Below are 24,790 nucleotides of genomic sequence, written 5' to 3'. Positions count from 1 at the left end.
TCCCGAGATCTACTTCATCAGCCTCAGTCCGGCTCTTCCTCGCGGTCGAAGCGGAAAGCCGGCTGCTGGGGAGAGGGACAGCTCACGCCAGGGGAGGAAAGTTTCCTCAGCCAAATCCCAACGTCTGTGTGCTCAGCCTCCTCCTCAAAAATAAAACCTAACTATCACCCTGGTATTGATATTTCCTTAATATTATTTCTCCATCCTGACTATCAAGTCTATATAAAAGTAAATGTAATCAACAGTGCTGAACCAAATCACCTGGAGCTTGCCAGGTTTGATGCCCAGCCCTTCTCGCGCCAGCTGAGGATGGACGCGGCTGTCACCGACTTGCTCGCGGAGCCCTCACGGTCTACACGGGCGGCCAAGGCCCCACACGGGGTGGGGGGGGGCACACCCACAGCTGGAGGCCACCTGCCACTCAGCACCCAGGGACTCAGCGTGCTGGGGGAGAAACGCTAGGACTTACGTGCTGACAAAACCACAGGCGCTGCCGGGGACAGCAGCAAGCACAGACACACGCTCACCTGCACCTGGCCCAGCACCGCGCAGAACCTGGGAGGCTGGTGCCAGCCGGGCCTTGTCAGCGGGGGCGAGGACGTCCCCACCAGCCGGCCGCACTGGGCCCTGCCCCTCTGACCCAGCCAAGAAGGAGACTGCTCGGCACAGGCGGTCGGTCACTGGGGGAGGGCGAAGGAGGGCAACCTGGCAGGGCAACTGGGAACAGCCCACACCAGGTACATATGAGCCAGGACCAGGCCAGGCAGGCACTGGGGCGGAGGAGACACAGGTGCCCTCTCCAAACAGTCCCTACTGCTGCCTGAGCCTCCCTCCCCCGCCACACACACAGCCAGCCAGCAAGACCCCGGCCTCCCCAGGAAGATGGAGAGGATGGCAGTGGGGCCTGGGCCTCAGCCAGGTGGGTCTGCAGGTGCTGCTGATGGTGGGGACCGAGCACGGTCACTGCCTGCTCCCTGCCTTGCTCCCTACCCGCACCTGCTGGGTGTTCACTGAATGACAGGATCACAGACAAGGGCAGAGGTCACCAGGGAAACTGGTCCCAAGGCAGAGTTCCAGACCAGCCCCAGCCCATGCTGCTGGGCAGCGCTCCCTCCACTCTGCGGAAAAGACCTGCCCTGGCAGCACTGTCCCCTCCCGCCAGCCAGCGCCTCCGGCCAGGACGGTGCTGCGCGCCTGGGGGCGTGGGTTCCTCGCCTACTCACATCCGGTCAGATACTGCTTTGTCTGGGCTGCCCTGTGCACCGAGGGTGTTGAGAGAGAGCATCCCTATAGCTCACCCACCTTGGGACCACCAAAAGCCCCTCCAGATATTGTCAAATGTGCCCTCAGGGGTACAATCGCCTTTGGCTGCGTGGGAACCAGACTGCTCTCCGGGCAGCCTACAGGGAAGGAGCATCTCTCCGCAGGGGCCCGGAGGACGAGAGGGAGGGGGCTTGCCCGGCGGCCGGGCACCCTCAGGGCAGGGGTGGGGGCAGAGCCAAAAGTGCTACTAGGCCTGGGTCTGCGTCCAGGAGACAAACGGATCCTTCCTCACCTGCTCTCTTCCCGTGTTAGAGCCATCAGCTAGGCTAACTGGGCCGAATGCGCTGGTCACCGGAGACACACCTTGAGTTTTGCGGAACGTTGTGCGGAGCCCCTCGCTGAGCTGCGCAACATCCACAGTCCCCTTTGACTGAGGGGCTCTCCACGCCTTGCGGAGCGACAGCACCCAGTTCTGGGTCACTCGGGAAAAAAGCAGCGTGGCCAAGGCGCTCAGGCCTCCGCTGTGTGCAGCCTGCACCTCTGCAAGCCTGCTGCGCCGGGACAGCGCCGGGCAAAGCTCTCGTGCGCTATGACCAAACCAGGACGCTGATGAAGACCTCTGCGGGCGCAATCCACTAGATCCCGAGCGTCTTCACTTGCCATGCCGCGCGCAGCCCTGAAGGCCGGCCGGCTTGCAGCCCACCCCGGCGCGGGCCCCACAAACCCACTGCCAGTGACAGAGAAAATACTTTCCATCAAAAGCACACTTCGATCTTTGCTTTTCTGCCTTTAAAAAAAATCATCTTCCTGCGGGCCTCTTGGTGGGTAAGGGTGCGGTTGTGTGTGCAGATGGCCTGGGACAGCGACAGCAAGGGGCTGGGTCTGCACCAAGGTGCGAGGAGGGAGTTGCCCAGCCACGCGAGGGAGAGATGATGCCCCGGCAAGTCTGGGGGGCCCCGGCCGGGGACTGAGTGCCGTGCGCAGGGACCTCAGGCATCTCGGTGCTCCTGGAGCAGAAAGTGGGGGAGTTGTACTTATTTCCCCCGGGCAGGGCGTGTTCACAGCCCTGCATCGAGGCAAAGCAGTGATGTCTGAGCCTTTTGTGGTTCTGAAACTGCTGCTGTGACAAGATTTTTTCCCTGTCCCCTCTCTTGAAACACAGGGGAATTATGTATATGTGTATTCAGAACTCCAGAAGAATTAGTCCTGTCCTTGACGACAACCCACAGGCAACAGGACGCCAGAGTGCTTTGCATGTCTGGACTGGCGCTGCCCTGTGCCACCAGACTGCCCAGAGGACAAAGGGTCCCAGGAGCCATCGAGGATACAACAGGGCCAGAGGGGCTCGTGGGCTGGTCTGGGGGCAGAGAGAGGAAGGAGAGGGTGAAGGAGGATGCAGGGAGGAGAGAGAGGGAAAGGGCTCTTCCAGGAGTCCTGCCTCCCCACACGCTGTCCCGTCCAGCCTGCACTGTGGTCTGAGGGTGGCACACGGCAGCCCTACCCGCCCCTCCGCACTGCCGTGAGGGCTGCAGAGCACGCGAGCACACCTCATCTCCACCCACGGGACCACCAGGCCCACGGCCCCACGAAGCACAACCCGCCCTCCCGAGAGAGGTCCCCAGGCCCCGCCCAGCTGCCACTCCTGACTCCCACTGGGATGCTGCGCCCCACCCACGACAGCCTCCCTAAGTCAGGGCAGGAGCGAGAACTGCGGGGCCCCAGACCTGAAAAGCGGTGCCCCGTAAAGCTGCCTCCCACCGCTCAGCAAACCTTGGCGCTGAGTATTGTGGGGGTGCTGCCGCCTCTGCCCACCACCAAAGCCAGGGTTCATACTCGCCTAAATTCACCATTCCCGAAGCCCTCGCTGAAAGCCCCGGGATCACAGACGGTGCAGCGGGCCTGGGACAGCACCCCCAGCACCTCTCATCTACCAGGTTTGACTGCACAGCAGACTGGCTGAGTACCAGGTGGCCTGGGCAAGAAATAGATAAAAACCTAAAAACAGCCCAAGCTGCGAGCCTCACTGTGGCGGCTCTGTGAGCACCCCTGCACAGCCCACCTGCCGACCCCCAGGAGGCCGCCAGGCCCTCGCTGCCGCCATCGTTAGTGACAAGTGAGTGCACTGTTTATCACCGGAACACCTCCGGGACCAAGCTGAAGAACAGATCTCTGCTCCGCAACATGGATGGATGTCACCAATCCAGTGCGGGGTCAGAGATGCACAACACAAAAGAGCACCCACAGCGTGACCACCAGTGTAAACTCAGAAGGCTGCACAGCGAATCTGTGCGGACGCACACCCAGGCAGCGAGGCCCTCGCAGGGCAGGCCTGGATGGGGCTGTGCATGGGCTTCCAGGGGCGCTGCCATGTCTCTTTCGTGACCAAGTGCTGCTCACAGACTGTTCAGTTTGTGCGGATTTGCTGAGCTGAACACTTTCGATGTGTGTGCTTTGCCGTGCATCAGAACACCAACAGGAAGTCTTCTCGACCTCTGAACCACAGGGACTGACCCGGGAGGCTGCCCCGCGTTGCAGCCCTCGCGGTGCCCGGCCTGGCCGTCGGAGCCGGGGTGGCCGCACACTCACCTGCTGCAGCCCGTCCTCCTGCCGCCTGCTCTGGCCCGGGCGGTGGATGAAGGACCTTGTGGAGACTTTGTAGTGATTCAGCAGGCAGACGATGACCACGACCATCACCGTGACCACCACGACGATGATGATGATCTGGGCAAACTCCAGCTCCGCTGCGATGGAAGAGGAGAGTGTTAGACGCCTGCTCCTCTGGCCGCACCCAGTCCCCCAGGCGCCCAGTGGCTCTAGCCACCGCCATTGCTGCAGACACCAGGCTGCGAAGGCCTCCTGCCCACATCTGGTCCTCAAGGGACCTTGTGCAATGGAAATGACCACCCCACCGTGGAGAGGAGGATACCGAGGCACAACCTGAGCCACACGTGGCTGTGCTGGGGTCAGATGCAGGGCTGTGGGATCTAGAAGCCTGTGCTTCCAATCACACCTGGCACCACTGGATCCAGGCTGCTGCCCAAGGCCCCTGGCAGGCTTTGACATTGGTTTTTTGTCTTTTGTGGGTTTTTTTTAGTTTTTTGGTAGCAATGGGTCTTGCTATGTTTGCTCAGGCTGGTCTTGAACTCCTGGTCCCAAGCGATCCTCCTGCCTGGGCCTCCCAAAGTGCTGGGATTACAGCCGTGAGCCCCTGTGCCTGGCCAGACTTTGACATTCTAAGAACATCCTGAAGAAAGGGAGGCCCGCAGAAGTCTGGTGCTCTGCCTGATGCATTGCACAGACCTTGTCTTCGCAATTGTGTAACGAGGGGGAGGGGCCTTAAGAAACTGTGTTCTGTTGGCCCCACAGACCTCTAGAGGTGCTGCCGTAACTGTCCCCAGTTCCCATGCATGCCGGCCACAGGCAGGTCACTCACTGCGGGCTGCCCCTTGTGGTGGGCAGGCTTCAGTGCCACCTTCTCTTGAGTATGGAAAGCCCAGCGCTCCAGTCACCTACAACACCCTCCTGCCAGACGACACCTCCATTCCCCCACCACAGGGGAGGTGAGAAAGTCTCTCAAAACTGAAGCTATTTCTCCCAATGTAACCTCTCTAGAAAAGTGAAACCCATCTTTCTGGCCGAGTGAAGTTTCTCAACCACACTGACCTAAGAGGCAGTACACTGAAGGGAAAATCCACGTTGTGCAAAGACAGCACCAGCCGGCTTCCCTCCAAGGCTGTGCCTTTGCAGGTGAGCTAGAAAACATACCTGCGCTGTTTCCAGCCCCGCAGGCACGATGTTTTATCAATGGCCAAGTCATGTCTGGGTTTCTGATCCCACCATTACAAGAGATTTCCTAAATGCCATTGACACGTGCTTCACAGCGTAACTCCAGGGCCACAGCACACGGGGCTGGCGGTTCGGGGCAGGTTTGGGGAGGAGGCAGGTTCAGTGCTCCAGGGCACCCTGGCCCCAGATTCCCTGCTATCTGGCTCGTGGCTCTTCTGAGGGAAGCCCACCTGTCTCGCTCATGTGCCCAACACTGAAAGGAAGTGACCGTGCGTGTGGGTGTAGAGCTAAAGGCTCTCCCTTGCTCCCTCTCCCTGGGAGGAAGACAGTCTCAGGTCTGGTGGGAGGTGAGGGGTGTGGGATGTGAGGAAGGGCAAGAGAAAGTGGGGAGAACCTGTCACCTGCGGCACTGTCTTGAACCCACAGCACACACATGTACCTACATACACATGCATGCACACGAGCGCAGGCCCCAGCCAGTGGGAGGCGTATCTCTCAGCACGTCCGTGCACACTCGGGGTGATGCGGACAGGGCCCCAGTAGCCCCTTCCCCAGTAGCTACTGCCATGTGCACCTGCCGCCCTCTCCCCGGGCACCAGCAGGGCTGGGTGAGGACGGATGGAGGGTCTCTCTGGGTCCTGTCCAGTCCTCCCCTCAGACCCCACAGCCCCTAGGGACAAAGATACCCAAGCATACCCATGGGACTGGGCTGGGCTGCCCTCAGCACTGGGCCTACGGGAGAGGGTGGCCCTAGGGCGGCTTGGAGAAGGGAGAGCTGCCTGTGGGCTGAACCGCGGAGCCGCACAGAGAGAGCAGGGACATCTGCTTCCGAGCACCCCTGGCTGGCAGCGGAAGGCCCGGGGACGTCGCCCGTCCAGGGGACGTGGGGCACCGGAGGAGGCCGAGCCGGAGCAGCGCCAGAGCCACAGTCGGCAGGGCCTGCGCTGGGCGCCCTGCACCCCACCCCCACGGGTGCTGCCCCACCCAGGCGCCCGAGGCCCAGCTCCTGCGACTGCCGCGCTCAGCAAGGAAGGAGCTGGAGGGCCCACTTCCCACAGGGAGGAAGCCCCCAGGGCAGCCACCAAATTTGTGTCCCCAGAAAAGCCTCCCCGGGGCTTATCGACAGTTTTCATAGTGAGGCCTCTTGGAAAGACTGAACTCGCTCCCGGCCAGCGAGCGGGACCTGGGGCCTTTGCTTTGGGCCAGGACACCGGCGTGCCTGTGTTATGCCCATGGGCCTCGGGGCATGCGGTGTGCGGGTTCCCCAGGACACTGTCTTTGACCCTCTACCCCTGCAAGTGACCATCCCGTGTCTGGGACACCCTGGCCTTGATCCTGCATCTCTCAGGACCCCACACCCACATGCCACGGACATCTCCCTGGCCGCGTGTCCGGACCCTCCACTTCTTCCCTTCTGACAGGAGAGGCAGTTAGGCGGCTTCGTCAGTAAGGTGTGAATCGATGAATGACTTGGGAGCACACCCAGGTCTGGGGGTGGGTTCTGGGACATGTGAGCCCGGGTGACAGCCCACTTGCACAGGTGCACTCTCTGCGGGGACAGCCACAGCCACTGCCAACAGGACGAGGCCCTCAGTGTCTGCAGAGCACCGGGAGTGCACCTCCCCGAGGCCTGTGCAGGCGGCTAGCCCCCAGCCCAAGGGCCATCACCCCGGGGTAGTGTGGAAGGCAGCAGGGAGCTAGATCCGCTCGGGTCAAAAGCAGTGAACATATGCTGAACACTGAGCCCCAAGTAATGCCTTGTTTTACCAACCTTTATTTTTATTGTGTGGATAAATAGCAGAGTATTCACAAATTGCCCTAAAGCATGCCTTGGAATGCACAAACGTTTTCTTAACGAAACTGTGTTGCTTCGTGGACGTGGAGAAAGTAACAGTGACAGTGAAGGACCCTGCAGCGCCCTCACAGGAACCGGCTTTCCCTGTGGACGACCTTCCAGGTCATCTCCGCTTGAATGTGGAAAGCCATGCAGACAAGCATTTGCAGCAAAGCAAATCAAATTCTATTTTCGTAAGTCTACAGGCCTTTTTTTTATATTTGTGTTTCATTTTACAAGTATTTTCATTATAAAAATAATGAAAACTTCTTGAAAACTTAAACAATATGGAAGGAGACAGAATGCAAAGTTCCCCTTTCTGGCTCAAGCCGCCCAACCCCAGGCAGCCCCACGCCACCCTGGGGAAAGCACAGCTACCGTGTAGTGCGTGTGTGTGCGTGTGCCTGCTGAACAAGGGCTTTCTTCTTTTTAATTAGTGAGATCACTGCACAAATATACTGTTATGCTTTTTTTCACTTAATACATCACAGACATCTTTAAACAAGAGCACCAACCCAGGTCTCTACGGCGCTATTTGTTCCAGAGCACAGTATCCTGGAATGTACCTTCTCCAGCTGGTGGCTATTTAGGTGGTTTTCTTTTTTATGTTTCTTTTTCTTTCTGAGACAGGGCCTTGCTCTGTCACCCAGGCTGGAGTACAGCATCGCCATCACAGCTCACAGCAACCTCAAACTCCTGGGCTCCAGTGACCTTCCAGCCTCAGCCTCCCGGCCTCCCGAGTAGCGGGACTAGGTGTGTGCCACAGTGTCCAGCTAATTTTCCTTTTTTTTTTTTTGGTAGAGACAGGCCTTGCTCTTGTTCAGGCTGGTCTCGAACTCCTGAGCTCAAGTGATCCACCTGCCTCAGCCTCCCAGAGTGCTAGGATTACAGGTGTGAGCCACCGCACCCGGCTGGCATAATCATTTTTAATGTTGGTGGCTACTGAGAACCTGCCTTATAAAAAGCCTGTGCAAGTTTAGGCTCTTGTCAGCAAGCGGGCACGTTCCCCACACCCTCGGTAACACTGGGACTAGCCCTTTCATAACTTCTTCCAACCTGATGAGCAAAAACATGCAGCTTGTTTTGATTTGTATTTCTCCAATGACTGGTAATCTCAGGTCTTTCCCTATGGTTATGGTAATCTGTATTTCTTTTTTTCACAATCGTATTAGTTCATATTAGTTTATTTGTAGTTTTCTCATCTATTTCTTATGTATTTATAAGAAATCTTTACATATTATGGCTGCAAATCTTTGTTACACGGGTTGCAAATTTTTTTCCCCCAGTCTGTTATTTCTTTAAACTTTGCTGTGAGTTTCTTTATAGGTGACATAAATTTTTATGCCATCAAATACTATCTTTTTCCTTTATGGCTCCTAAACTTCCTGTTTGATTAGGAAGGCCTTCCTCAATTTTCTAAAAATGTTTTCACCTAAGATTTTTGGAATTTGTATCTTTTTGTTTAGAGCTTTATTTGCTCTGGTTTTTCTTCTTTTGGTCTGAGACAGCACACAGATAATTTTCCATTATCTGAAAGGCATTCATCTTCTGATCAAAAATCTTATTTAAAACTTCAAGCAAAGGTGAGAGAGATCTCAGTTATGGAAACAGTGCACGGAACGACTCTCTTTAAAATTTAGGTTCCCACCATCTTATTTTTGAGGGGAACCACTTGCTCTCAGGCTGAGTGTCCCCAGCTTTTCCGTAAACCTGCCACACTCATGGGACCTGCTCTGCCCTTGCTGTGACGCCTGCACTTATGCCGTTGCCCTGAGGTTTCACGCATGAGTCATGCACAGCTGCGGCAGGTGTGTCTCCGGCACACAGGAAGTGGGGTCACAGGCACTCCCGTAGTGCGGAACTTGTCTGGGGCAGGCTGAGGTCACAGGCTCACGGAAGGAGGAACAGGGTCCCCAGGGGGCTGCACACTTAGGCAAGTGACCCAGCAGGGATGTCCAGCCAAGACCCTGGGGTGACAGGAGTCTGGGGAGAGCCTGAGACACTACAGCACTGGGTGCTGGCACGAGAGGCAGCTCTTCCTGCAGGCAAGAAAGACCCCAGGGATGCCCTGGGCACAGGGCCACCATCCTAACAACCGAGTCGTAGCTCAGCTGAGTCGTATCTTGCTGCAGCTGCGATCCGATCCCCAGTGCACGTCTGGGTGGCCTGTGGTTCCCTGCCGGCGTCAGGGCCTGGCTCGGGGCCACCATGGAGCCGCCAGCCCGCAGTCCCACACGCAGCAGCCTCCGGCTTTGAACTCAGGCAAAACCTGTCAGTGGAGACAGGTTGCCTTCTCATCTTTAAACCAGAGGAGACGGACATTGAAAACCAGAAAACATGAGGTTTTACTCTCTCCAGAGCTACCCGTACTCTCCCGAGAGGGCCAGCACATTCTTTAAGCGAAAAGTTCAGTGAGCAGAGAGGGTTCTGAGGACAGGCACGACGCCTTCCGGACCCTGGGGCCCGCGCTGCAGATCATGTCTCTCTTCCAGGCCCCCTGGAGCTCACCAGGGAGTGTGAGCAGCCCTGCCCCGCGCCCGCTCTCCCACGCCCGCTCGTTCGCTTCACACGGAGGCTTCTACCAAGTGCCTGCAGCCTGTTTTCGCGTGGTGCCCACGGCCTGGCGGGCACGAAAGGGAGAGATACCTGGGGTTTGGGTTTGGGGATTTTGTTTGAGGGGAAGGGGGGTCTAGAAAAGGAGAGCTAAGAAGAGACTAAATTCTGGGAGAACTATTAAAAAAGTTTGTTTTTTTGTTTTTTGTTTTTTTTTTTAAATAAAATCCACAAGAACAGTAACATTCTGAGAAAATAATAGGATGCTTTGGGGTTTCCAAAATCTCATGTGCCTAATGTGGATTCCAAACATAAACCACTGATCACGTTTCCTTGATTTCAGTAGCTGCTGATGTCCACAGAAGAATGCTAAAAAGCAGGGCACACAGGGAAGAATTTAAGGCCAAAGTCAAATTTTCACATCCCCCTCCTTTTCTGGGGCTGTAGTTCATGAGGGTATAATGAATGAGTCACTGTGATCCAAACACCAGAAATCTTATAATAAATCCAGCCTAAAATTTACAGGAAGGCATCATAGCACCGTATTTTATTATTGTGCAGCAGTGACAGCAGTGACGATGGCATCTCTCTATTTTTATGGCAACATCTCCAGGAAATTCCAAGCTGCATGGTGGAGAATTACAGGGACAGAAGACACTGTGCCTGTCCCCTGGTGCGATGAGGAAGTGAGCTGAGTCACGCAGGAGGCATGAGAGCCTGCACTATTTTTAGGGAATCCTGGGGAAGTGTGGCTGTACCACCTCAGCCCCGGGTTTCCGGGCATCTCCCTCTGTGGGGTGGTGAGCACCGCGTTGCCTGTGCTCTCCCCTCCACAATCCACCGGCCTTCCCCCAAACCCTATCTTCTATACAGCTACTTATCTTTAAGCTCCAGATGTGCCCTCACTGCCCCCATAGTGGGCTGGGGCCCTCATCGCCCCTTCCTTTCTCCAGACCAAGGAAACATCTTGGCAGCATTCAGAAAAGTGCCACGTGGAACCTCCACACACCATGGAGTGGCTGCACTTTGGCCACGAAGTCCTCAGCCCACCCTGCATGGCCACGGCCCCCTCGTCTCAACAGCAGCCCCAGCCTCACTCCCCTCACGCAGGGTCGCCTGGGGCGTCTGGCTGGGGCAGCCCTGACCAGCCCACTCCCGGGCCAGCCCTGGGCGGGAGGTGACCCTGCCCTGGCAGCTGGGCTTGTCTGGCTGCCGCAAGCTCCTGTCTGCATTTCCTTCCTGTCTCTGTCCTCCTCAGCAGACACGGGTGTGGTGATAAGATGACAGCCTTGGGGGTGTCTTACTCTTTATTTATGGCTCCGTGACACTTTTAAAGTGCTGAATGTTCCTAAAGGCTGGTAAATTCTTTCCAAAATCCTACAGAGACCTGGCGGCAGTGGCAGGAAGACAGGAAGGGCAGAAGCTGGAATCTACTTAGACTATAATTGCCTTGAGTTTGTGAACTGTTTAGTATAAAAATAGTCTTGGAGATTTTAATGGTTGAATGAAAATTCACACTCATTAAACACCATGGCTGAGGGGAAATTCAGCCTGTGTTACAAGAATGACTTCGCAGCTTAAAGTTCAGAAGCAAAACAATAAGAGCCATCGTGGTACCGATCACATTGCAGATTGTGAATTTTGTTTTCCTTGGAGCGGGACTGGCTACTCCATCCTACAAGTTGAACAACAGGAAGGGAAAAAAGCCACCCCACAGACATACCCTGATTTGGTGTCACCTGCTGGCTTTATCTTCCTTTCTAATGTCCTTCCTAACAGTCCCCACCATGAGGGGCTCACTAGCCTCGGGGGCTCCCTTTGAACCCTGTTGCAACTTATCACTGTCTTGTTTGTGCCTGTGTTCTGGTCTTTTCCCCTATAGAGTGATCCCTCGTGTCCTCAGCAGGTGGCACGTGCCTGGCACAGAGCTGCTGTCCTTATATGTAAGCTGATGGAAAAGCCCTAAGAAGGAAGGGAGCCCAATGGCCTGACCTGCTTGAACAGTGTCTAGCACAGAACCATATTCCACCAAACACTTACATCTTCAGTGGTGCTGAAGTTTTGCTAACGGTTTTCATATTTTGCAACAATTATTCAACAATTCCTACTCTAAGGAAGTGTGAACTGTAGCTAAAAACAGAGCCTCATGGTTACTGCTAGTTACCTGTTATATACATCCTATTTATATCCATATATTTATGTAAAACATTTTGCATGATAATAAAATTGGGAGATGATACCTACGCTCTGTGGGTGAAGCGATGAGAGGGAAGGGCCAGGTGTGGCCCAGGCACACACCCGCCCGCCTGCGGCCCAAGGCCAGGTGTGGCCATCGCAGCGACAGGGCACGAGAGGCTCCCTTGAGTGCAGACTGAGAGCCTGTCCGGCTGGAGTGACATCTTGGTAATCCAGGAAGGCCCAAGCATTCACCCAACACAAGGACTTGCCACCACGCATTTTAGAATCTAGAGTTTCATGATTACTTCAGAAAGAAATTTACCCTAAATACGTTCCAATCAAAGATGACTGACAGGATTTTCTGCAAAACCAGCAGAGGAGTAAGAACAATTACAAACCTTTTAAAAGTCTATCCCTCTGCCATGCTATAAATGGAAAAAAATACATACAAGAAACCATAATTCCCCCTATAGGATTCATTTAAAATCCACCCTCACCCCACCTCCACATTATTAATTTAGGAAAGCGTAGCGGGAAGAATACGCTGCACACGAGCCTCCCTCCACGGCGAGGAGCGGGGGCTGGGCTGCCCAGCCGCTCTCCGTCTGCCTCTCACTTTCTGGGCCCTCTGTCTCTAGGAGTCACAGGTCTCTTTCCCAAAAGCTGCTGTCACTACATTGATGACCTGAGAAACTATTCAGTGAACTACTCACATCCTGAGAAGTATCTCTTCTCTTTCCCATGCTGTTTTCAACAACTCAGGGTAAAAAAGAAAAGAAAAAAGAAAAAAGTACCCATCAGGTGAGTAATAGAATTTCCAGGGGAGCTTTTAGCCTCACATAAGGAGCATTTGGATAAAAAAACAAACTCCAAAGCAACCAACTGTGTATTTATGCCCAACACCTCCAACAGGAACAAAGTAACTGCAGGCTCAGAAGAGGACGATTAAGCCTGAAATGCATCTTCCCAAAAGGAGTCCGGGCTGAAACGCGAGTTGGCAGACCCCTGGAAGCAAACTTGAGAAACAGTTTCTCCTCTGCTCAACTCTGCCCTCAGACCAAACTCCAAGAAAAACCACAGCAAACCCCAAAGAGCACGCATCATCCACATTGGGCCTTTGGAAATGTACCTTTTCTCAAGAACAGGTCTTTAAACTGAGCCTCCTTCAGTGTGCTGTTGTTCAGGTGGTCCCTGGACATAATCGAGTCCTCTGCAAGTGGGAGGCCAACCGTGACGCAGCCCCCCCAGTTCAAAGCATCCTTCAGCTTCAGGCAATCTCCTCTCCAGGCAGCTCAGCGCTGCAGTTACAGCCGGCATGGGGCGTGGGAGGGTGTGAGAGTGGGTGTGTGTGTGTGTGTGTGTTTCTGTCTGTCTCTCTCACTCTCTCCCTACAGTACCAGCGGGGCCCAGCCAGGTGCTAGACTCAAATGCTGTGGCTCCGACCGCAGACTGTGGCTACCAATTACCAACTGCCATCAACAGAAATCAGGAGCTCTGTGGCAGGAAGCCGGAGGTGTCACCGAGCAGAGAATAAGTCCAGGGTCTCCGATCCTGAGACCAGCTGAACACCCGGTGTTGTGTTGCTCACAGCAACACACATCCAGGATTAGTCTGCATTGCTCGGGCTTGCCGCACACCCGGACCCGTCACACACACAGGCGAGCAGAACGCAGCTAGACAGTCCACCTTGCTCTATTACGTGCAGTAATCCTCCTAACAGGCAAGCATCAAACCAGAAGGCAGAAAGGGGGAAATCTGCAAACCTCAATACTTCTTCCCTTGATCTCTGCTGGGAGCTTTCAGAGTTGAAGAAACGGAGAGAGTGCTTACCCAGGCGGGATGCCGGACGCTCACGTTAGTTTCACGTGCTTCTCCGCCGTGGCTCCCGCTCCAGGCCACCCACAGCGTCCCTTGCGCCAGGAGCCAGGCTCTGCTGGCCTCTGGGTGCTCCTCTCCCCAAAGTCTCTAACTGACGGGAGCAGCCCGCGCCAGCGCCTGCAGCTGAGCTCTGCTCTGGCACCCGGCGAGGTCACAACCGCAGCAGGAAGCGCCGTGTTTTCCTCTCCCTGGGCTCTCTCTGCCCTGCGCGGCTCTCCTGCTTCCTTCTCTCTCTCTCGTCATTATTTCTCAACGTACCGTGGCACAAATACGCCACAGAGAAGCCTTCAAAGTCAGGACTCTCGATCGTCCTGGGCAGTGTCAGATTATAGGTTCAGAAATTAGAGAAAAGGATCCCAGGTACGGAGAAAAGGCAATTCAAACATGAAAGCAGGGACATCTCAGGAGGGCGCTTTCTCCGGGTTCACTTTGTGCAGCACAGTCTCTTTCCCCCCGAGGGCTACACGGTTTGTCTCCTACGTGTGTAAAACATCTCCTGTGTATTCGGAGGCCCCCAGGCTGTGTGAAGCAAAGTCAGGGCAGGCTGCGTGTCTGTCGTGGTTTTCACAAGAACTCACAGGGTGGCCGCGGTGGAAAGGGCGGTGTGCCATGGCAACGCTGCAAACGACCCAGCCACAGCACTGCCCTGTGCCCAGAATAGCCTTTGTTTTTCCCTATTTAGGGTCAATAGGAATGACATGTGGGGCATAACAATAGTTTTGGCTGTAGGAGGAGTTGTCAAAGCAAAACTAAACTCTGTTGGTTACTACCAGCATTAGAAATGAGGACAGTGACGTCAGCAGCCTGTCCCTGCTGTCAGCTGGGGCGCGTCACCTGGGGCACGACAGCAGGGACCAGGCACTGATGTCACCGCCGGGTCCTTGCTGGCCAGAAGACATCACTCTCTCCTGTGCTAGTTACCGAGGCAGGGAAGGAACAAAAGAATCACTAAGAAGACTCTTCAGAGGTTTCATGTAGATAAAAGAAACAGGGGAATTTCAGCAAGAAAATTAACATTTGTATATATTTGCATGGGCAAATCGAGATGGTGTGATTTTTCTTAAGCAATTTCCAAATGAGAAATGCAGCTGTCCTCCCTTGTGTGACACTTTCCCTAATCCCTTCTCGGTGTCACCTGCTGGGTGAAGGGGGAGAGTCTCCCTCACCCAGAGCGATGCTCCTCAGAGAAAAGCCAGCTTCAGGAAGAGCTAGAAAGCTGGACCTCCCACGTGTCCAGCTGTCCCTGACCCTGGAGCCCTGGGGGTCCTTCTAGTGAGCGTCTCAGTGTGACGGGGCCTCTGAGACAAGTCCTACAGAGGAGCACTCGCAGATGGCACACGACTGCTGTGTGAGTCTGTTCTTTAAAATGAGGAATTTAGTTAGTATTACCTGACTCTGAGTTCTCTGCTTTGAAAAAAAAAAGGAAAGAAAAAAAATTAGGGATTTTATCAACTTCATGGGACCTGAAAACCTCTTCTGACCTTTGCTGATGGACATATTTGCATTTTAAAATGGCTGCAAATAGCTAGATTTGGGTTTAACATTATTTAAAATGAATACTTCATATATTTTTAAAAATCAACATTTGTTCATTTTAACGGCCACAGGGTATTCCACTGTGTCCTACTACGCTGATTCTGGCTGGCTGGCTGGCTGCTTCACCACTGGGCATTCTGGTCATGGGAGCCAATCTTAATTAAGCTTCTTGTTCATTGACTTTCAAGTTCTCACTGTTCAATCCATTTAAAAATCACTTTTAAAACTTGTCTTTATGGATGAAAGTTTATTTTTAAAACGTTGCCCACAGCTCGCACACACGCACACCACCAGCCCCGGGCGCTGCCCTGGGGTGGGGCGTGTGCCCCGTGCCACCTGCCCCACACGCGCCCTGCTCTGCAGCACCCACTGAAGGGCTGTCGGGGTGAAGTCGCTGTGGCGTGTTCTTGAGTTTGTTCTTATTTCTGAGGCGGCTGCTTGAGGAAGAAAGTTCAGAGGTGAAGTCGTGATTCAGGGGATCACGCCCCGACAAAAGCCCACCGTGGCCACGACACCCGTGCATCGCCAGGCCCTCTGGCTGACAGTGCCAATGGTTCTTTCCCCAATTCTGAGAAAATGGCAGCACACATAGCAGAAGGGTGTGGGAGAGACAGGTCTGCTGAACACACAAGTATGAAAGTGTAAAAACATTTGCATCCGAGAACTCTTTCCTCCTCCTCATCTTACACTGTAACTTTAAAACGAGTACTCTGACGGGGATGAGTGCTGTGCGGTCAGCGAGGGTCTCGAAGCTGCATGAGGCATCCACAGGACAGCAGGGGCCTTGAACGCTGCAGGGCAGGGTCGCCAGAGTGTCACCAAAGACACATTTCCACAAGGGCTTGTTGGTAGCAGCAAGGACTGAGACTCTAATAGCACTTTCCAGGTTTCCTCCGTAAAGGTCTTCAGTTGCTTCATCCGTCTGACAAACATGCACCAAGTGCTTACGGCCCGTAGGAGGAGACGCAGCTGGGCCTTCAGCGGATGCCACAGAAAAGCACTTCTGGGGGTGGGCTGGCCCGGGCCCCACCTGTAGGCAGTTGCTCCTGTGAGGAGCCCGACAGGCTGGAAGGCTCGGCTGGAGCCGGCTGCACAGGACAGGCCGAGGGGCTGGCGCCACGCTGCCTGGTGGCCAGAAAGAGGCCGCCCGGGCAGGGACACGAGCGGGGTTATTGCGAGTTCAGCTCCCGCCTCCCCACTCCAAGTACGATAAGCCAGCAGCGCGGGGCTGCTGAGAGCTCACTAGCTCCGGAACGACACTTCTGGGCGGCAAAGGGCTGCTCTGCCGCCCGGGGACCTCTCTGTCACGCGAGCCCGGTCAGCAGCTAGCCGGGCCCCGGGCGAGTCGGTCCTGCCGGCTGCTGGCCCCACAGTGCTTCACTCGCGGCAGACGGCTGATCACTCGGTGAGTCAGAAATACCTTTCCAGTGGTTATGCGGCACCAAGTTGGCATTTATCAACATTCATAAACATCCCTAAACTGCCGTGTGCTAGGTGCTGCCGAGCACTGTGTATCTTTTATCTTCACACCAACCCTGTGAGGCACAATTTCTCACCCCCATTTTACTGATGAGGCAACTGAGGCTCAGAGAGGGCGACCTGTTGTTCTAGGTCAAGTGGCTGGGAAGAGGCAGGCTAGGAGTTGGGGGCCGGGGCACCCCCTGGGAGGCTCCCACCTACCCCCATCCACCATTTTGCTCGATGGGCAGTGAGCTTAGAATTACCCAACAGCTCGTAGACGTGGAGTCCCCTGAGACTGACCAAAGGATGTCAGCGGACCCAGGTGGACTATTTTGAGTTTTTTCAGCCTGATTTGGGCACTAAGGGGATGTGTGAACTTGCGAATCCATGTTAGAGATTCTGCCGCTCCACACGTGGCCACGAGGCTCGTAGGGCCGTTTGACGTGTCCCGCCCGCCTGTCAGAGCAGCTCCCGTCAGGCCTCGATGGCTCGTCCGTCACACACTCCCGACTTGGAAGGTTTATGACTACGCTGTAAAGCTTTGCTCTGAGATGAAACTTTCCACATAAAAATCAAGCCCTGGAATTTGGCCTTTAGAAAACAAAACAGTACATTTTAAGTAAGTTTGTTATGCTCAAAGTCACGAATGAGGATTTTAAAAGAATACAAACTTTCTGTTCCCACAGATTCAAAACATGGTAAGAGTTTGATATCTGTGGGCATTAGCCTAGAGCATGGAATAATTTTCTAACATATCCTTAGTGCTTAAAAAACTACGACACAGAGAGGTCTTCATGTAGAAATGTAAACACTGCGTGCGCTCCCACCAGCACCTGTCGTTTGGTAGAAATGTTAGCAAATACAGAAGTGTGGGACCTGACCATACGGAGCTAGCAAGCCCACGAGGTGGATTAAAAATGTATTAAATAAATTAGTCCAAATTATATAGCCTTAAAATAACTTCCTAATAAGCAATAACACTCCCTGTATGAACAGGGAGTTTACCTTTTATATTATCTATGCCACTACAGTATTTTTTTTCTTCTAAGGGAAAAGAAGAATTACATATTATTCCATGTTTATGATGGTATAGATTGTCATAATGGCTAAGCTACTTCCTACTAAGCGGATTGTACACTTTTGAATACTGCAACTACTCCTCCACGCCCCTAAGGAAATGGAGGCAGTATAAAGGTTTTATAGTGGCTAAATTCAGAGGCCAGTTAGTCCTAAGTTTGTGTTCCAGCCCTGCCACCTAACTGTTAGCTTGAGTGTGACCTGTTCCCTCATCTATAAAATAAGACTAGGAATACTTACGTCACGGGGTGTCTGGGGGATGAAACAATGTATCGAACCCTGGCTATTCAAAGTGTGTTCCAAGCACCTACAGCACCAGCATCCTCTGAGAGCTGGATCTTGAGCCTGCCCCGACCTTCAGAACCAGGGCCTCCGTTCTAACAAGATCCCCCTCAAGTCACGTGCACATGAACATTTCAGAAGCCCGGTCTACCCCAAACTGCTCATGTGGATAAAACAAGCAAGCCCGGGGCTCAGAGAGACTGTAACTTGTGCGCGCTGCAGTGAGGACATGAGGACAGGATCCAGGTCTCCCATTTTTCCTCACTGCCATTCAGCAATGATTTTAAAGAATGGTACTCAGTATGCAAATGGCTGTGTGCACATGCCTGTAAAATAACATTGCTGCCCTCCCAGGCTAAGGGCAGGTGCTTCCTTCTGTCCTCCCGCCTGTGCAGATGGGTTGCTACGGACCCACCTGCGCCCGCTGGGAAAACAGGCAAGGGCCGACAGTGTTGTCAGGGCCACGAGAACTGCAAAGCTAACTGGAGGCCCTGGTGTCGAGACAAAGTTTCTAGAATATTTGGCATCCTTTATAGAAACTCCAGATTTCTAGGACTTCTGGACAGCATATGTTACGACAGCATTCTATTAATAATTTTGCCTTCTAGAAAAAGTCAAGTGCCAGGAGTGGACTTGTCTTAAAGACAGAGCTATGAAGATGCCACGGCACCATCCCTATGAACCTGGCCCCGTTCTCCACGTCCCCCGGGCCTCCCTGCCCCCGAGAGAGCCACATGCTAGGGAAACACAGTCCCGGCGCTTGAGAGTCCTGGGAACAGCCTCCACTTCTGCTGTCCGTGTTCTGCTGCCTGTCGGCGGCCGGCACACACCTACATGTTCCCTGTCAATACGGTGGGGGCATGGCGCCGTCACAAAACTGATGCCACATCAAGGGGGCCCTTACAGGCGTGGAAGAAATCTACTCCAGCCCTTCATATTCCAGGTGAAATACACACATGCTCTACATAAAAATACACTGAATATTTTCGTATTTAAAATGCTTAATGTGGTTATTCAGGAAAATATTTTATTTTTCTTTTCAAATATATTACACTTCTCAATTTCAACCCCAAACTGGAAGGCTGAATAGCCTTTACAATTCATCCTATTTCTGGGTAGACCATAAAAAAATGGGGCTCAAGATGTTTATAACTCAGATCCTAGATACTTCTATTGTAGTTCTCAGCTTTTAACTCCATAAAAGTTTTAACTACCCCTTGAGAGACTGAAACGCCACCTTCATTAGCAAACACCACACATGGTCGCACACACACAGGCTACGGCCCATCTGCAGCTCTCACAGGTGGTGCCTGCTGCTGCTGAACGACTCAACGACCGTGGCCGCTACTCCTGCAGCTGCGAAGACAGCGGCCCCTTTAGCAATCAAAAGCGTTTCCTGGATGATCCGACTGTCAAGGAGAGGCATTTACTATCGTCTCCAGAGCTCCTCTTTGTCTTGCTTATAAATTCCAGAATGTGTCCAGGTAGTTCCAAGACCTTTAGCTTTGGCCAAAGCATTAATTTCAAAAGTTGAGATAAAGCCAAGGCACTGTATTGGAGAATACACTAAGGCAAACACTAGAGAAACTGTGGGCCAAAAACCCAAATTAATCCAAAATCAGCCTCTACGCTAGATCCATATAACTACACTCTGCTCTCATCTTTGGCACTTTAAGACCAGCCTAGCACACAGATGCATTAAAAACAAGAATGCACCACCTTTTGGTGTCAGATGGTTTTTGAAAATTCCAACGCGAGGTCAGTCCTCATCTATGTCAGCTCTAGAGCTACATTCAGCAAACGCTGAGCACTTCCTGTGTGCCAGTTGCCGTGACGGGCTAGGGGATGCAGCAAAAGCGAGGAACTGTCCTCGTCTGTGAGGTCTCTAGTTACAACTCGAGCAAGAGCTAGCAAGTGGTGAGACCTGCGGAGCTCAACACAGCACTCACCCAGCCAGGGGTTCAGCACGGAGCAGGTGAGCATGCCAGTGAAGGGGGAGCTGCATTAACCCCAGTAATGACAACAGTAACAACTGGCACTTAGGCACCACTCACTATGCCAGGCAGTATCCCGAAGTACTTTAAGTCATTTAATTAGGCCATTTAATACTTACAACTACCAGCAGATGAATTCTAGTTAGTATCCCAATCTTACAGATGAGAGAACTGAGGCACAGAATGGTTAAGTAACTTGCCCAAAGTCACACAGCTAGTAAGTGCAACACCAGGACTTGAATCAGGAAGTCTGGCTCCAGAGCCTGTTCTAACTACTAGATCAGGCGAACTCTAGATGTGGCAGGTCCAAGGATGACCCCTGAGCCAAATCCTACTTTCAGACAGGTCCTGATCTACAAGTCCCATTTAGAAGACTCAAGGAATGAATTACTTCTTCCAGTCCAGAGTCCTAGGAAGCCAGAAGAACAGAGATGAGCCGACTCCACCGCGAGAAGGAAGTCTGCACGCCTCAGGGAAGACCCTCTGCCGACAAACCACACCATCGGCATTGACGTTAAACTAACCCCGTCCTCTGGTAAATTAAGATTATTGTCTTTTATCCTTTTCCTTTTCTTGGGCCCTGAAAAGATGAAGTTTTTGGTTCTGTACTGGTAGTATAAAAAGGTAAATAAAAAACTTAAATATTTACAAAAATCAGAGTTTTCTAGAATAAAAGCTCCCCCGTTGAACACTTTTGTTTTACTATTTCTAATTTATTATGTCCACAACCCTTCCTTTTCTTTCTGACTCAGAATGTCATCTACATTTAGGGGTCACTGGGACCTGTGTCAATACTGCACATCGCAGTGTGCTTGAAGGGACTGTCCAATTCCATATCTTAGCCATTTGTGAACGGAAAAGTACCAAAACTAAACGATAATTTTTAAATGTACTATGATGTTAGTCAGATTTGTTTAAAATGAGGAATCTTTCTATGTAGGCAACAAAATCACAACATGGAATCAGGAAGAAATCAGGCGCAAATGTGAGGCCCTGACTACCCAGAGATCACGAGGACCCACTGGCCGGGCCCTGTGATGACATCGAGCCACCACGACAGACAGGAGCCAATGGCTGGGGAGCAGGGCCACCCTCTTCAAAGGCCTGAGGGCACCTTGCACGTGGATAAGGGGAAACATGGCCCCGTCTGGATTCAAAGTGACCTTAATCAAGTGTGTTAGTCTCAGCAATATCGAATGCGCTCATTAGGAAAGCAATGACCTACAGTGGGATGGAGTGGCAGCAATGAAAACGTCCCGCATTTTCACAGAGGAATGACTTTTTGGCAGAAACAAACCTAATTTTGGTTAGACAAATCAAACTTTTTTTAAAAAAACTTGGTTAGAAATGGTAATACTAAAAATTCCTTTACAATTTTTTTTTTCCTGTAATGTACCATACAGAAAAAATTCCTGACCAGTCTATCACACTGGTCCTCTGAGAGGCAGGAGTCCTGACCAAGTTGGCCTTGGGGTGGCAATTCGGTCACACACGCTCTTCTTGGTGATTTTTAGCTCAACTAACAAGACGGCAAATGGTGAATAAACTTTGATCAAATTCCAGCTGAATGACTTCTAAGTCTCAGGCTACGGATTCTCTCTGCTGCCAAAACGTCTGGAACATTCCAGCTCTAGCCCCCCTCAACAGTAGGGAGGCCCAGGTCTGGTGCCCCCTGCCTGCTACCTGAGAGTGACATTTAAGTCACACAATTGCACAGTCCTCAGACGTCATCTCGTGGAATTGCTGGGACCCGATCAACGCCACACACTTCAGCCCTTCAGTGCCACACTCAGGAGTCTTAAAATGTCTGCACGCCACATGTACTGTGATTGCTTCATATAGATCTTTAACTGGACTTTAATTCATGTTTCTAAAAAGTTACTTCTAAATAACAATATCTATAAAACCACAGGTCTGAAATGCTAAAGGTTTTAAATTAAACATTGTGTAGGTAAGTATATCATTAAAAATCACATAATAAAATTAAATTTCAAAACAATCTTTATATTATTTATAAAATGTAAAGAAAATGTTCCTGTTGTTACCCATGTAAAAGAAATGTTTGCTGTAGAATTTAGTTTCAGCCAGTTACGTGAGGAAAACATGATTCATCCATGTACGTTACAGTGTGCTTGAAACTAAACATAGTCAATCCATACTGTAGAATATCCACTTGCAGAATAGTGGGTGAGAAGCTCCAGGGACCTCCTCCCCAGGAAAACAATGGTAGTTGGTGAAAATTGTGAAAAACTAACCATTTTAAAAGTCTCTTGAAAGTGTCCAAGGAGATACAGCAGATGAACAAACATCTTGTATTCAAGACAGTCCACTGCATCTCTGGAAGAACAATGGGGCTTTGTGGCACCAGAGCCACAGCCTGCTCCCTCCCCTTCCCTCGGCCAGCAGGAGGAGTTCCACTCTGGCTGGCAGTGGCAGAAACATGCCTCCCTCTCCCCCAGCTCCCAGCGAAGGTGAGGGCAAATCCACAGGAGGGGCAGGGTCTGCAAGGTCCCTGTTCCACTCAGCCTCCCTGGCTCTACCCCACTCTTCCTTGCCCCCACTCAGGGCAGAAGGTCCACCCCAGGCAGGGCAGGTGCAGAACAGCAGAGTTCCAACTGTCTGCCCACAGCACTTAGGAGAGGCCAGCTAAGAAGACCAGAGGCTTCTGTCCCTACCCAGTGTTTTGCTCATAAAGCCGAGGGCGGGGGTCGCTCTGAGAGAAGTGGGCCAATGTCCCCACCCCAGCTCCTGAGCAGTGACTGAGAGATTTCACCCAGGGGGAAAGGCAGGCCATAAGGACCAAGAGCTCTGAAACTCTCCCCAAAGAAAATGACTTTATTTAGCACAGCATATAGGGAAGCTCGAGTGTGAGGGTGCTTTCAAAAACAGGAGAAGTTTGGTAGTAAGCAATTGAGAGGAGGCGGGTAGCTCCCAAGAGCAACAAACAATCACACCAGGTATTTTTACAGAGAATCAGAGGAAGAGACAGTTAAGAAGAGCCCTCCTAGGGTCAGAACAAACCTCAAAGGCTAGCCTCAAAAACTACTCCAGCAAAGGGGCCTGAATTTAATTGGATCAGACTCAGCAGCAATTTATGCCTCAGGTATAGTGTAAAGCATTAAAGCAATCAGCCCGCAATTAGTGGAGCCTAACAGCTGGATGTGATACCAGCCAAGGCAGACAGCTTAATGGAAATATGAGGTAAAGAAACAGTCAAAGAGAGCCCTGCTGGCATCACTGCCATCCGGGGTGACTGTGCAGCATCCAAGGCTGTGCCCTCTGAGGGGCGACATCAGAGGCTTCACGTTGTAGAGGAAACAGACTTCAGTAAAACAGTTCAGCAAAGTCACTATATAAACAAGAAAACAAGTCCTAGGAAGGAAGAGGAAATCAGTATCCTGAGTTAATATAATATACTGTCACAAATGTCCAGTTTCCAACAACAACAAAAATATGAGACGAGCAAAGAAAGTGTGACCCATACACAGGAAATAGAGCAGGCAGTAGGAGCTGCCTGTGAGAGGGCCTAGATATCTGACTTAGCAAAGTCTTCGTAACAGCCATGACAAACGTGTTCAAAGAACTAGAAGAAACAATGATTAAAGAAGCAAAGCAAGGTATGATGACAACATTGCATCAAATACAGAATATCAATAAAGAAACATAAACCATATATTAAAAAAGATCCAAATAGAAAGAAAAGGAATAATTCACTAGAAGAGCCCAACAGTGGATTTGAACTGGCATAAGAAAGATTTAGCCAACTTACAGATTGATAAGGACCATGCATTCTGAATAACAGAAAAGTGAATGAAGAAAAAGGAGTAGAGCCTCAGAAAAATGTGGGACATCATTAAGCACACACGTTATGGGGAACCGCAGTGAGATTCAGAGCTGACTTAACAATGAAGGCCAGAAGGTAGTGGGATGACATAGTCAATATGTTGAAATTTATTTTTAAAATGTCAGCCAAGAATTTCATATCCAGCAAAATTGTCTTTCAAAAGTTAAGACAAAATAAAGACATTCCTAGATAAATAAAAACTGAGAGAATTTGTTGCTAGTCGACCCACTTAAGAAATACTAAAGAAATTTCTTCAGGTTGAAATCCAGTGACCCTAGAAAGTAATTTGAATCAGCATAAAAAAGCTCCAGTAAAGGTAATTATGTAATTATAAAAGATAGTATAAATGTATACTTCTTCCCTTTTCTTCTCCTAACTGATTTAACAAGCCATTGTAGAAAATAACATGTGTATAAGTAATTGTATCATTGCCCTAGAACATATAGAGATGTGACCTGTTTCATGACAACAGCACAAAGGAGGTGAGTGAGAGCACAGCTGTATGGGACACAAAGGGAACGACACCAGAAGGTGTAACTCCAATCCACAGGAGTAAAGGAAGAGAACTAGAAAATTAGAAGGTTAATATAAGAAATGCTATAAATATATACTTGCTCTCCTTTCTTCTCTCAGCTTCTTTAAAGTGATACAAAGTAACAATTATAGCATTATATTGTTGGGTTTGTAACATACACAGGTAATGTGTATAACAACAGGAGCACAAAAAAAAATAGAAGAGAATACAGCTATAATGGAGTAAATTTATATATGTGGAACTAGAAGTTAAAGAAAATTTTAAGTAGACTCTGATAAGTTAAGATGTGTACATTAAGCCCCAGAGCAACCACTAAAAAAATAACTAAAAAAAAGCTGAAAAAAATCATTAAAAGAATGAAATTGTTAAACTAGAAATTATTCATTTAGTGTAAAAGAAAGCAATAAAGGAAGAATACGAGAAGAAAAAAGATATATAACATATAGGAAACAAAAAGTAAAATGGCAAATGTAAATCAAATTATATCAATAAGATTGCATATGAAAGAATTGAACAATCCAATCAAAGGGTAGAGACTGTCAGACCAGATGCAAGAACAAGAGCCAACT

General features: G+C 51.2%; 1 protein-coding gene across 5 annotated transcripts in view; it reads right to left on the bottom strand.

Annotated features, from left to right (window-relative positions):
* The window catches only part of LDLRAD4 (low density lipoprotein receptor class A domain containing 4), a 238,289-nt gene that overhangs the window by 21,573 nt on the left and 191,926 nt on the right, over nucleotides 1-24,790 (bottom strand). For 2 of the 5 annotated variants that reach the window (XM_045527820.1, XM_045527819.1), the window contains exon 3: nucleotides 3,850-4,004. In XM_045527820.1, coding sequence (XP_045383776.1) covers nucleotides 3,850-4,004 — 155 coding nt within the window. Of the gene's footprint in view, nucleotides 1-3,849; nucleotides 4,005-12,743; nucleotides 13,066-13,444; nucleotides 13,680-24,790 lie in introns of those variants that run through there. The other 3 variants (XM_045527823.1, XM_045527821.1, XM_045527822.1) reach the window with 3 other exon arrangements.

The sequence above is a fragment of the Lemur catta genome, chromosome 16 (assembly GCF_020740605.2).
Source record: "Lemur catta isolate mLemCat1 chromosome 16, mLemCat1.pri, whole genome shotgun sequence".
In the NCBI taxonomy this organism is placed as follows: domain Eukaryota; kingdom Metazoa; phylum Chordata; class Mammalia; order Primates; family Lemuridae; genus Lemur; species Lemur catta.
This window is presented reverse-complemented; position numbering and strand designations above follow the sequence as displayed.